General features: G+C 40.5%; 1 protein-coding gene across 2 annotated transcripts in view; it reads left to right on the forward strand.

Moving 5' to 3' along the window:
- The window catches only part of LOC116998859 (pleckstrin homology domain-containing family M member 3-like), a 77,211-nt gene that overhangs the window by 38,717 nt on the left and 24,410 nt on the right, over positions 1-14,084 (forward strand). For both annotated transcript variants that reach the window (XM_033065002.1, XM_033065003.1), the window contains exon 6: positions 6,970-7,033. In XM_033065002.1, the coding sequence (XP_032920893.1) occupies positions 6,970-7,033 (64 nt within the window). The remainder of the gene's footprint in view (positions 1-6,969; positions 7,034-14,084) is intronic.

Genomic DNA, 14,084 nt, shown 5'->3' on the forward strand with positions numbered 1-14,084 from the left:
AGACCAACAAGAAGAAAATTTGTTGCATGGGTGATTGGAAAGAAGGTGAGATAGAAACTCATTCGAAGAGGGTATCTACATATCCTGAGAGGAACCAGTGTTAAGACCAAACACAACTCAAAGTGAGGAAAGGTGAGAATATAAATGCAGAGAGTATGCACAAGCCATTTGTTGTTTTATTTAGATCCTTCATGCCTTTAGTCATTGCAGTAGCTGAAATAAAGTTGCTTGTTGATGGAGCTCATACAAACAGACTACCTTCACCTCTTCACTTCAACTCTTCTCTCTTTTGGAAAAAAGTAACCATGTGTGCAGGATCTTTGCAAATTAGCATCTTAACAAGTGTTTGGCTAATACTGAGGGGATGGTCTTAAGGTGGAATTTGAGCTTTCATTTCAACTAGAGGTAACAAACAGCTGAAGCATTGAGGTGTATGCCAGAGCAGCCAGAGTGAAGGCAGTACTGCTGTCTGTTCATGTCAAGGGAAGGTCAGAAGCACAAGCTAATGCTCTATCATGGTAAGCATCCAACTGAGGAAACTGCTAGAACTTTCCATGGTAAGTCCCCCAGAAGACAGGTGGGTCTTTCAGTTCACATTAGTGTTTTATGGTCCAGGGGGTACACCTGTATCTCCTTGTCAAAGAGATGAGTAATATTACATCTCTTTCACAATGGTAATTTCCATTCACCTTGTGAGACCAGGTTGCTTTCAAAAAAAAAAGATTTAAAAATAATCTCCTGTTAGATGTGGACACCATGTTAAACATGACTTGTGCCATTTTTATCCCTCTATTTTTATATCAGAACCTCCAGCAGCAAGGTGTGAAGGTTCAAGAGTGCCTGACAAAAGCAAAGACCATTTTCTTATTCTTAATTTCAAGTTAACTGGGGGATCTAAACTATTTTGATTTCAAAATGTAGCTGTCTCTAGTTCTCTGTTCTGCTTTTAGTAACAGTGGTACTTGATTAATGAGTTAGAGCTGTAGTAATTCTTGTCTTTCACAATGTTACCGTAACCTTGCTCAAGGAACCACGAAGGAGAGAGAGTTGGTGTACTGCATTTTAGTAGGAAGTTTATAAACTGGTTCAGGATTGCTGATGGATGATAAGAGTAACTGTTTTAAAACATAGGGGTGCTCATGGGGAATTTCATAACAACATTAAATAATACCTTACCTGGACAGGCTTGCTAATAAATCTAGCACTTAGTGTGGGCTGAAGATATGTGGGAGTGACTGTTCCCAGAACATGACCAGAAGTGTTCATACCTCATTAATGTGAAATGATTCACAAACACTTTTTTGCATAAACTCATATAATTAGGAAAAAAAAATCGGGTACGATGCACAAGAACTAAATGAATAAATAGTGTTTTGGTTTGGTTTAAATTAATTCCTCTGTTTTTGCCTTTTGACTTTAAAATCACTGTTTCCCAAAGCCCTACTTTTCTGAGTAACTTTTGTTGGCTGGAAAGTTTGGGTTCTTCTCTCCCAGGAAATTTCCAGGAGCTATGATTTCCAAGGAAATACAATATCAAAAGCCTGAAGAAAATGATAAGAATTAGCAATGCTGGAAAAAATCCTGCCTTTTCCCCTCACTTCTGATTCTGTTCTCTACCTTAAATTGACAATGTCCATATCAAATGAATTGCAAGAGAAAACCTAGCAAGTAATGTTATTTTCCTTACCACGTGTATTTGGGATAACTAGCAATTCACTGATGCCCTCCGTAGTTTTAGAACCAAACAGTAACTCTGAAAAATTGGAGCTGCTCTCAGTGAGATCAGAATGCTCAGACGTCCTGCCCATCTGCTCCACACACAGCTGCAGGAACAGGAGCAGAGAGGGCTCCTGCCCCTTGTTCAGGGCCAAAGAAACACAGCAGCAGTGATAATCAGTTTGTGCTGGCCTTCAGCTGCTTTAATTTGCAGTGTGGTGCCATAGCTCCAAAGGTGTAAGTTGCAGTGCCAGGGTATGAGGTGTGCTGGATGAGGAAGCGGACTTGGTACCCTGGTGCTGTGCCAGCTGTGGGTGTAGCAGCTTCCTGCAGAGGGGTGGGGAGGAGGCTGAGAGCAGCGCTGTGCTGGACCGGGTCATCTGCGTCCCCTGTGAGTCACGGCTCAGTCATACAGTTCTCAACCCGGTCAAACGAGACACTCCTGACTGGCACATGAAACCCTGGTGCCAGCTTCCCCTCCCTTCCCCCCTCACATCCTAGGTTTTAAGAGGCTTTGTGGTATAAAGGAGACTTGGTTGTGCCCACCTGCCAGCTAACTTGATTTCTTTTGATTGCACTGTAAAAAGAAGAGTTCCCCCTGCTTATCACGTTTGTACTTTGGTTGTAGTGTCAGGCATAGGCAGATTAATTGGTTGTAGCTTTAGCAGAGCTGTCAGGGTATTTAACCCATTGAAGAAAAATTACCTATGCTGGTGATAAACAGGCTTTAAATGCAGAGCAATTACTTAGTGCTAACAAAGCACCATGACTACACACTTTATCCAAATGCAAAGAGCAAACTCTTATCAGTGGTTCTGTTTGCAGGAGGACACTAAAAGATAACCTTTGTTTGTGCAAATACTTACCTGATAAGATCATCCAAGAAGGAACAGATGAAATTTCTGTCTCGCCTGAAGGTTATACACAGTATCAAGCATAAAAGAATAATAATCAGAAACTGAGAATGCTCACTTCTTTCTTTTAGTTGGATCAAAAGTCTTGGATGGTGTGTTTCTCTTCTGCTTGCATTGATTGTGTTTATATCTAGGACATAACAATAAAGCAATATAGAGACCTTTAACCAGTAGGACTTTGGATTTCATTGTTCACAGTAACTGGCAAAGCTAGAGGCTGGTTAGCATTGAACTTGGTTTGTTCATTGCAGGCTAAACACTGCCTGGTAGCCAGGGTTTACAGCACGGCAGTCCTGTGACTCATCAATGGTGAAACTGGCCCGCGAGTTTCCAAACTCTGGAAGCTGAGGAGGTGCTTTTAGTGGGACGTGCACATGATACCATTTGACTCTCAAGGGTCACAGGTCACATTCTGAAGCTGCAGAGGTTTGAGTTTTTATTGTGATGAGCCTTAACATCTTGCGTTTGACCTCTGTCTAGTTCACTCTAGTTTCTTTTCTGTGTTAAGACTTGACTGAAAGGCCACTGTTTATTGAATGCTTTTAATTGACCAACTTAAAAAAAACCATCTAGTTAGTTGTAGCACATCAATCAAAAGATTTACAAAACTGACATCTTTTATTTTGCTTACAAATGACTAATCAGAGATTTCCCATTTTGTGTTTATAAAGAACCTTCATATTAAGGGAAAAGTAAAATTCAAGCACGTTTTGGTCTTTCTGTATTGAGACCTTGTATTAATCCAAGCATGCTCAAAGCTCCTGATGCAACGTCCTGCAGGAACTAAATTTTCTAGTGAAGTGTTTCTAAGTGTCGTTATCGTAGACTATTCTGGGTCTCTGTGAGATTTTTGGGCATGAGTGTGATTTTGGGTGGATCTGGATGCCTTGTAGTACTTTGTCTGGATGCTAATGCTGTGGTGTGGTGTTTGTGTGAGGCTCGTCTTGCCTGCTGTTCTCTACTGACTTTGGTTTCCATTGAACAATTTCAGTTGTAGATGACCGAGGGACAGAGATGGCATAGACACTACTTTCCTACTAGTTACATGAGAGGAGGAGTCTGTGTTGGGAAGCAAGAGGCTCTGAATTAGTCCTGTGTACCTCCTACTGAAAAGGACTTTCTATAAAGCCATGACCTCATTAGGCTCAGAGAACCTGTGCAGGCAAGCAAGCTGTTGGAAACCGGCCATCAGTCATTTTCTTACTCACTGGAATGCTTGGTCTGTATGGATTTCCTGCCCCAACTGATTTGCTTGCATTTTATGATGAGTTTTTTTGAAAATGTGTTTGGGTTTGGTATTTTGATGCCTGTTACACTCTTGTTCCCCACCCAGTAGAGGCTGGCAAAACTGGCAATGAACAGACGCATTTTTGGGAGGTGGTTTCACTGGTTACATTCAGGCAGCTGTTGAGCTTTGGGTTTTTCTTTCCAAATGGGTCTAATAGAAATTCTCTGGAGGAGAACTTAATTGCAGACGTACAGCACAGCAGGACCTGTTTTTGAAGCAGTTGCTCAGCTCACCACAGGTGTGGTGAAAGCACTTCATTTATATGAGTGGGGGCTGAGCTGCCTCTTTGGGGCAATTTCAGCGTTTCACAGCCATGGGACTGTATGGTTTCCACCTTTGTGGTGTGAGCAAGTGTTGAAGGAGTGTTTTGCACCTCTGCATTTATTGGGAATCATGCAGGGACTGGCCTGGTTGTTTCATGACGTCTGTAAATGCCGTTGCATTTGCGAGCTTTGGCTGCCCAGCTGTTTCTCTGTGGCCTACCACACAGAACCAGTTTTAATTTTTCACGTCAGTAGAAGGACTGCAAATCTGAAGCTGGACCAGCCTTACTTACTGAGGGATTTTTTGATGCCTCAGTTTCTGTAGCAATTGAAATAATCACTTCACTGACTTAAGTGCTGAGTATATATATATATATATATATATATGTATGTATGTATATACATGTGTTTTGCGTAGAACTGGGAGGGCAGTGCCTACTTTTTTTTTCATGGAAATAGATTTGGATGGGAGGTGCATTGGATACCAGCTGTGCAGAACTATTGCTGCAAATTAGCATGTTTTAGAGAAGGGGACAGGTACAGGGATAAGATTTGTCACCAGAGCCTGTGCTGGCTGAGACTTGCCTGACAGAGGAATTCAGTTGATCGTGAGTTTGCTTTTCACCTGCACACTTTTTACTAGGAGTTAGAACTTGCAGGAAATAAGGAAATAAAATGCCATCCTTGAAGGCAGGGGAATGTAATGTTAGTCATCAATATTAGTCATTTACAGTCATTTTTGCATATGGGTTATTCAGGCTATTTCCTGAAAAAGGGAATATTTCATTAGCTAATTGTTTTCCTTAGCAGTGCTCTAAGGGCATCAGCAAATAATACAATTTCTGGCAAAGCTGTTTAGTGCCTGCCTGTGTGATCAGGGGAGAATGATGGGTAGATTTTAATGAAAGAAATTCTATCTGAGGCTGAAAAAATACTAATGATGCAAAATGCTCTTCAGAGTTGACTTCTTATCTTTTAATAAGTCTGCTCCGTGCAAATGAGCAATTCCAGTGCTGTATGTTGTCTGATTGTCTGGATTTTGACTGTTTTCCAGTGATCTTTGACATTTTACCAAATGTATTATGAAGGTGTGATGCAGCAGTACCACTGCAACACAGTCCCCTGAAAAAGAAGCAATAGTATAGCCTGGCAATGCTCTAGTGAGATTGCAGCTGAGAATTGGGTGGGTAGAGTGGATATGCTTGGTGAGTGAGAAGGAGCAATGGCACAGTCCAGCTCCAGAAGAGTGCCATAAGATGGGTGGTGTGCCGTTGTCAGTGCCTTGCTTGCAAAACTCTTCTCCTCCTACCCCAATAAATCTTTCTTTTTTTTCAAAAGTAATTATTAATTATTTGTACTATCCATCTTAGCAGCAGAAAAGTCCTAGTCCCTTCAGCACATACTGTTTTGAAAACTATCTGTAAAAGGCTGTTGTTTAAGACAACTAATGGAACACCAGAAACAGGGGTATTTTCATTATTTCTTAGAATCTGTGTTCTGTAGAAAGACTGCATTTGGTAGTCTTGTTCTCTTGGTCTGTGGTTTGGCTGGTTATGTTGTTGCAACCTCTTCTTTGAACTGCTTTGTGCTTTCTCCATAGTCTCATATCAAGATATCATCTAAGCTCTGTCTTTGGGGTGCTTTTGAACATGAGCAGTGGTCTCCCTGCCACTGAGCTTTACCATTAAAAACCAGAGCTTTGTTCATGCATTTAATAATACAAAGAGTTTTGGTTCTGTATTGCCTTAAAACAACGTGATTGAGATTTAGGAACCAGATTTACAATTTCCGCTCTGAAAGAGAACATATAGTGGGAAATAGTTTCACTTCTTAAGATACCTAGTTGCTTTTTTGGCAGGAGTAATGTGCAGGAGTAATCTCCCCTCACCTGGAGACCCAAGTGTGGTGGTGTATTTGTTCTGTGTGGATGGAAAGTAGAGCTGGTCAGATTGTTGTTTCTCTGTGCATGCACACAAAGATAGATGCACTTTTTCTATTCCTGACATCTTTATAGCAGATACATAGGTTTTCATAAACTTTTTTGTTAATATCCACTTAACATTCCAATGTCCTTTTTTTTCCTCTGTGATGTTATATTAACCCAGTTTTTAATTTTACTGCCAATCAGTCCTATTAAGGCATCTCTTCTCTGTTCAGTTTCCTGTAATTTTGCTTTACTTATCAGGTCTGTCAGTATATAAGCAATGGTCTTGCCTGAAACCTTGGCTTATTTAAGGTAAATACTGCTTTCTTAAGTAAGTCATTATAGAGTCTATACCAATACATGTATTTCTATATGGAAAGGGGAATTGATATCAGTCAACTCTATGTTGGAAGAAGAGTATCTGCATGGCCTGTTTCCCAAGATAGTTATTTCAGTTACAAAACCATAAATCACATCTGAAACTAAGTGTTACAGCTTTGTAGCAGACCAGGAATCTTGTCTCAGACCATAAGAAATACTTTTCATGTGTAGTTTGCATTATTTGTTTTTATTGCTACATTAATTGTTTAAAGAAACATCATCTGTGGTCAGAGCTTTCAATGGCTGTTAATGTCTCAGTATATGACCTGACAATTAGAGAATGATACTGGCCCAGAAATTATTCTTATTGTGGAACTGTTGTGCCCTTGTAGAAGACTTTAAAAATAACTGGTGCTTAGAGGGTGATATAATTCCATGTTATTTCTCTCTAGCATCACTGTCTTGCTGTTATTTGGTGGGGAGAGGAAACTGCTGAGTTTCCCAGTCAAGAGGTGTGACACTTATCCATTTTTGTCTTTTCAGGATCTTTCCCAGAGAGTATCTTCTACAGCAAATCCATCTTTATTCTCTGGCAGACCTTCAGCAGGTGAGTGTCTTGGGTTAATTCTACCTGTTACACATGAAGCCTGTTCTCACCTTCAGAGCTAGTTGTACTTTTATCTTCTAGCATTCTACCTATTCATAGCAGAAATACCTGTACTTCCAGGTTGTGTCTGTGGTTTGTAGTTCAGTATAAAAACGAGTTAACAGTGGCATTGGTTAGGGATGGAAGCCTAGAGCATCAGTGTTCAAATAGGGATGGAAAGAGACTGTGAAAGAAAACTCGAGTTGCAAAGAGAACTTTGCTATGAGAAATTTTTCATATGCTCAATAAATTCTCATTAAAGTCTCAGCCTACAGGTGACAAGTAGTATTTGTTGCTTGAAAGAGTTGTTCAGGAATTTTGAAGTTTGTTAAGTCCCTAGTGCATTTTTTACAAAATCTGCTGAGCATTGCCATGGGAGGGGAACCTAACCCCCACCCCCCCGACCCCCAAACCTCAACCAGCCTGCTACACAAAACTGAGCCATGCAGTGTTACCATGACAGATGTGATCATGGAAGAGGGAATGTGCCAGCAGAATTTGTCTTTGCATTGATATTGATTCAACAAAGCAAGAGCCTTGAAGTACATTTACCTGCACAGCAGAATTTTATTATGTAACAGATTAAACAAGAAGAATTTGGAACAAGGAGCTGAAAAGGGAATCTAAGGTGAATGTGCTGCAATGCTCAGATGCACAGTGGAGGAAGCAACGAGCTGAGGTGTGCTGGCTGACATGGGCACCTCTGTGTTCACACTAATGCTGTTGCTAGTGGCGTGTAAAACAGTATTTTAAGCTTCTTTCACCTATGTTTCCCTTCTCTAATGGTGCCTTTTTTGCGGGGTAAGGGTAGCATAGTCAGTTCTGGATGTTCAGTTGTCACATTAAGTTGAGGTAGTTCAGATGCCCTTCACAGCTGGAGACTACAGAACAAAAAGAATCATTGGTTTTGTTGGCTGGTGAAATCACAGGGTAGAAATGATTCCATATGTAAAATAAAAAAAATAGTTGCCTGAGGTCTGAAACTGTTTCCACATCTTTTCAGCATGTTCTGCTATCTCATCTTTAGTAATCAAACCATGAAAAAGCGAGCTACTTAACTCCAGAGCTGTAGTCTCCCTGGTGGGCCTGTCTATTAGCCTCCAGTGCTTTGTAAGCTGCTTAATCAGTTCCTAACATTGGTAGTAGATATTTTAGAAGCAATCAGCAGCTTATCAAGCACCCTGGGGGAGAGAAGGAGGGTAGAAGTCATAATTCATGCATTGATTTAGCACTTTCCTTTAACATATTTCTTTGTGTTTGTGTTTGCAAGACACCTTCTCTTCCCCTGAGGGCCCCAGTCCCAAACTTATCATATTTAGAGGCAATATAATTTGATTACCATTTCTGCTGGGGTGGGTTAAATTACATTTACCTTTTAATCTAGCTATATCCTTGTTGTCAGCATGGAGAGGGTTTTTCCACATTTCAGAGGCTCCAAGTTTGAAATCGGATTGCCTGGTTTTGTCGAACTGGATTCAGAGTGGAAAAGAGAGGAGGGCCCCGCTGAGAGAATGAATCCAATGGTCAAATAAATACTAATACCCTTAGCAGCCCCTCCTTGCTGTCTGCTTTGCCCCTTATTGCTACTTTCTCCCTGTTGCTCATAATTTTCCACTGACCTGCAGTTTGGGTAGTTTTAATCCTGAAAGTTTTTCCTCCTTTTGATTCCCCTACTGCCTGTTTCCTCGTATCCATGGACTGCTTTTGCACTGTATCCTGCTGTCATGTAGATTGCATGTGTTTGGGGAATTAACTAAAAGGTTTATTAAAGATTAATGGAAAGATAAGACATGGTGAGTGAATTAGAAAACCAGAGAGGGGTAATCTGCAGATATAAGCAACCTTTACCCTGGTTAGTCCCAGCTCAATTCTGATTTGTTTCCTGGCCAAGTTCCCTTTAAAGATCCTAGAAAATATAGTTGTTTCCTACCAAGCAGCTGAGTTTCAAAAATGGGGCTTGAGGGTCTGTCTGTTCTTAGTTGCAAAAAGGTTGAAATGCATGTTTGCCAGTAGATGAAGCAGTTTGTAATACTATTCTAAAATAAAATCCAATATCGTTATCTTTCCAAGCTTAACAGGGCCTAGATATTATGAATCTTGCAGAGTATATACTTGGGCTGTCTGATGGTCTGGGGATGGTTATTGCTTGGATCCATTTGGATCAGGAAGACTTTACTGTGGGGTTAAAAGAAGAGTAAAAAAACTTGGAACAAAACAGCCTTAATTGTTGGAAATTTCCCAAGTCCTGGTGAGGCAGTGGTTTTTTGCTAGTACTTGGGTCATTAACAAATGCTTGTAGTGCAGATGTGAGTAACCAAAGAGGCAACAAGTGACAATCTTTATTTGTATGTGCACACAAATGCATACAAGGACTCCAGAAGGTTTTGCTGCAGACCAAGGCCCCAGGGAGTACATTGAAGTTTACGAAGTCTATCTGTGGGTATTCCTCTGAGGTATATGTTCTTAGCGTCTGGTATCACTGGAGGTGTCAGCAGAGGAGATAACTGTTTAGGTGTGTTCACATTGAATAGGCACAAACACCACAGCTTGCCTGTTCTGCTCCTTTGCTACACTTGCTTGTCTTTGCAACCTCCTGTCATCTGCCCTGCATCACCCATAACCCTCTGCATCTCTGTTAGGCAGTTTATCCAGGGTTATTCCAGTTAATTAACACTTTCAAGAGGGACATCTCCACTTTTTAGGAAACAAGTATTCACTCCTGAATTTGCTGGTTTTAGCAGACATAGTACACTGGAAAAACAGATTAGTCTTACAGACCATGATGTGCTTTACAGTCCAGGGTAGTTTCATCCAAAACCTGCTGGAGATGTGAACTCTGTTCTCTGCTGACATTACTGATGGACCTGTCAGTACCTTTGTGCATGTATGGACAGACTTCATGCAACAGGAGTTCAAAACTATCCGTTCAGATTTTACAGATGTGATTATGGGGCTGCTTTTATTGAAACTGACAGTTTTTACACTGTTTAATGTTGGTTTGGACCAAAGTTGACTCGGACAAGAGTCTTGTATTTTTTATGAAAAATAATTCTTGCTATTTATGCTGTACTATAGCACTTACTATACACCATGGCATATTAACAGGAGCTTTCAAAGTAAAAGAGTAGAAGGGACTATTGTGGTGATTTCAAAATTCTATGTTCATCCATAGAGAGTTAACTAAAGTTTTGCCACTTTTTTATGTTAAATAGCAAGATACAAAGTATACAATTATTGAAGTGATGCACAGAAGTTCCACCTGAACATGAGGGAGAACTTCACTGTGCAGTGACCGTGCATGAGCACCATTTGCCCAGAGATTGTGGAGTTTTCCCTCTCTGGAGAACTGCCTGGACGCAGTTCTGTGCCACATGCTCTAGGATAACCTTGATTGAGCAGGGCCAGATGAGTCCTGTGGGCCCTTTCAGCCTTACCCATTCTGTGATGGTCTTTACTGTGGAAACTTTCTTAATCCTGGCAATTATTTCATCCTGGTTATGCCAACTGTGAAAGATACAGTAAAATGAAAAGGATCCCCATAAGGGCAAAAAATTACTGTATTTCAGGGGTGGAAATTGTAAGCAAGATTGGAAACTTAAAAAGATGATAATTTGAAGACTTGTTTATACAGGAACACTCAGGGAAAAATAATGAAGTGACAAAACATGGGAATTTAAAAAGATGAGTTTAATTACTTTGAATCACTATGTAAATACTGTTATTCAAATATAAGTGGCTTTCATTTGGTTTATCTCAGTTTACTTTGGAAGCAAGGTGACGTAAATTGTATTAAGGCCATTTTCTTTCTGAATGTGTATGTCCGTACAGAGATTTAATGTAATATAATTTATCCATTTTAACATTGCAGATAAACTAATATGTTGAAATTTAGTTAAAACATTACTGACTTCAGATCAGCTTTCCCGACTACCTGTAGATGAACCTAAAAATAATGTGAAGAGCAGTGCAGAGAAAGGATGAACAGGAGAGCCCTGTTCTCACAATAATTTGGCACAGATCATACAGTGAGTATGAGGGACACATAAAAATCCTTAATGGAAATGCTTCTTTGCAGAACACAGTGAGTATGAGTTTAATGCCACAATAGTGTCATTGAGGCCAGAAATGTATCATCTTTGAGAGGATTAAGTATCCATAATGAGAATATCCACAGTTACAGTACATAAAATAAAGGGATTATAAGATTTCAGACTAGACATACTATACTGAAGGGATTAGGAAGATGTCTCCCCTACTGACAGACAGATCAGTGATTTCATCTTCCTCTGACGTTTGTAACACTGATTACATACAGCACTGGTTACAGCTCCTGGGAGCGTTTTCTGGCTTGCTGGACTGTTGGTCTCACAGAAGCATTCCTCACTGGGAATCTTAAATGTTTCTAGTCAAGCTTTTTTGCATATAACGCTCCCTAACAAAAGTGTGGGGAATAAAAATGAACTTCAGTGAAATAAAGGTGCTTCCTAATTTGAGCCTAATATATTGTTAGATTAGATTTAGAAAGTCTTAGAAGAGTAGTAATCATTAGGTTTCTTTCACTCCTCCAGGCTTTTAACTCACCCTGTACTTTCACTGCACTTCCTAGAGAGGAGTGAAGGAGACTGAAGATGCTCTTTCTACTATTTTTATATGTGCAATGATTTAGACAAGTTGTTTCATCAGTCCCAACAATAGCAAAGAATGCAAGATGTGGACTTCTTTTGCCTTTTACTTGCTGTTTTTTTCAGAAGTAAAACTTCTTTTCTGATAACTCAGTCCTCATACAATTGCTGATAGATGCTTGGTGTAGATTAGTAACATACAGCCTGATGAATTCCAAGCCCATCAGTGGTGGTGTCCCTGCCCAGCAGTTCCTTTTTATTCATGCAATGAAAGGCTGGGATGTAGCATCTAATCCACTGTGCATGTGGCTGTATTGATTGAAAGAAATGGGGTTTGGCTAACATACTTTGGACTTGCTCAAGTTCTAGAAGTATTACTGAATTAGGTTCATGACAAATGCCCTCCTGCTCTTAGTGTATATAGCTGAACCTGTGAAATCATGAGTGCAAACTCAGTTATATCAGTGAGAAAGTCTGTTGCTGTCATTTGTGTCATTCAGTGATTCAATATAAGCTGTATCATCTTAAACTTCTATTTACCAAAGAGGTTTACCCATGTAGCTGTACCAGCAGATTCTTTTAATTTTAGGCAAGCCCTTTTTCTGCTTGAGGTGCAGGAGGTGAAAACTGAGGAGAATTAGGTTTTGGGCAGGCCTGGCTATGCCGAGATGACTGAAGACTTGTCTGTCACAGTTCTCTGTGGGAGTTGACTGTGCTCAACAAGGGTAGAAAAATTCTAGGCACATCATCTGTGCCATAGCTGCCACAGTTCAGAGCACTGTTGGGAAAACATTCACATCTCCATTCTCCCAAGCGAGGGTTGACACAGCACGTGTGACAGAGGTGCAAGTCCTGCAGGGTGTTACTACCAGTGTAATAATACCAGATAGTTCTCTACATGAACTATGTAAAGATGCAGCTTGGACCACAGTGGCATCATGTTAATAGCTGTCTTTATGACATCCTTTATGTCCTGTGCCTGCTTGACAGTGTTCTAAAGTAGCTACAGTTCTAAAGTAAAGTAAGCAGTGGAATATGAAAATAGTCCTAGGATGGGAAAAACACACAATACACATCTTCATAAATATTAAAAGATCTGATAGCAAAGCAGCTGTTAAACAAGCTATTAAGCTTGTCTACTTTCCTGTGGCTGTGGCTCCTTTATCACTGAATCACAGAATGGGTGAGGTTGGAAGCACCACAGTGTGTCATCTGGTCCAACCTCCCTGCTCAAGCAGGGTCATCCTAAAGCACCTGGCACATCATTTATTTCTGTCACTCCCTGGAGTTTGCCACCACTGAGCTGCCTTTCAGCAGAACAGGAAGCTTCAGGTTAGCTGATACTCCCAGTGTGTGTGTAATTCGCCAAAGTGCTGACAGCTCTGGTTACAATTACTGGTAATGACAAAGATCTTACTGGTGTTTTCCTTTTACCTCAGCTCTGCTGTCTTGCTGTCATTCAGAGCCAGGCTCATGAGAGTCAGGCAGAGAGCATGGCAGAGCCAGCCAGGCTTGTGGTTGAAGAGCTGGTTAGGAGCATTTTGGCAGGTGACTGTCAGGAAGACAAGTTCATCTGAATTAGGTGTTGCAGGCAAAGTCTAGAGATCTAGCAAGATTGTTAGTAGATATTTTTAATAGTAGGACTGCTTCCAGCACTGTACGAAACCAGAATTTTTAGCAGGGTGTATTAAATACTTGTAGTCCTTTACCACGTGAATATGTAATCTGGGCCACTTGGGGTAAGTGTGGCTATTTAGAATGAAACTCTGTTTAAAATGACCCAGCAGTGGTGCCACTGATTCACAGGAGCATTTGAGTTGAGATCTCCAGAGAGATTTTAATTTTTTTCAGCCCATAGAAGCAGCAGCAGTAATATGTTACCCCTTTTCTGTTGCCTTGTGCTAAATGGGTTTCTTCTGTTATTTTCTGCTGTGCAGCATGAAAAGCTCAGTACTGGAGATGCAGGTTAACAGTGTGAAAGATTGGGCTCTGAACTCACTGCTCTACTTCACATAAAATGATGATTTGGAAGAGGCAACTGGGTGTTCCTTCAGGATTAACATTTCGAGAAACCATATTTTCCAAGAAATAAAATACTCAGTCTCAGGGCTACCTGTTTGGATAAGAGAAGAATATTTTTTTTAGATTTTTCTTTGAATATACTTTGTACTCATGGAGGTTTTTTTCAGAGTAGCCCCAGCCATTTTCTTGGTATGTTGCTTTCTTGTTCTAAGATCCTCCAGAGAGTTCCTCCTAAAAATGCCCAGATCCAGTCCTATGCAAGGCAGGAAAGTTTCTAATTTTGTGCTATCACTCATGAAATAACATTTTGCTCAGTGGGCATGTAGAGTCAGTTAATATCTCTGCATGCAATTGCCTGCTTAATCTTA

Source organism: Catharus ustulatus, chromosome 7 (assembly GCF_009819885.2).
Source record: "Catharus ustulatus isolate bCatUst1 chromosome 7, bCatUst1.pri.v2, whole genome shotgun sequence".
Lineage (NCBI taxonomy): Eukaryota > Metazoa > Chordata > Aves > Passeriformes > Turdidae > Catharus > Catharus ustulatus.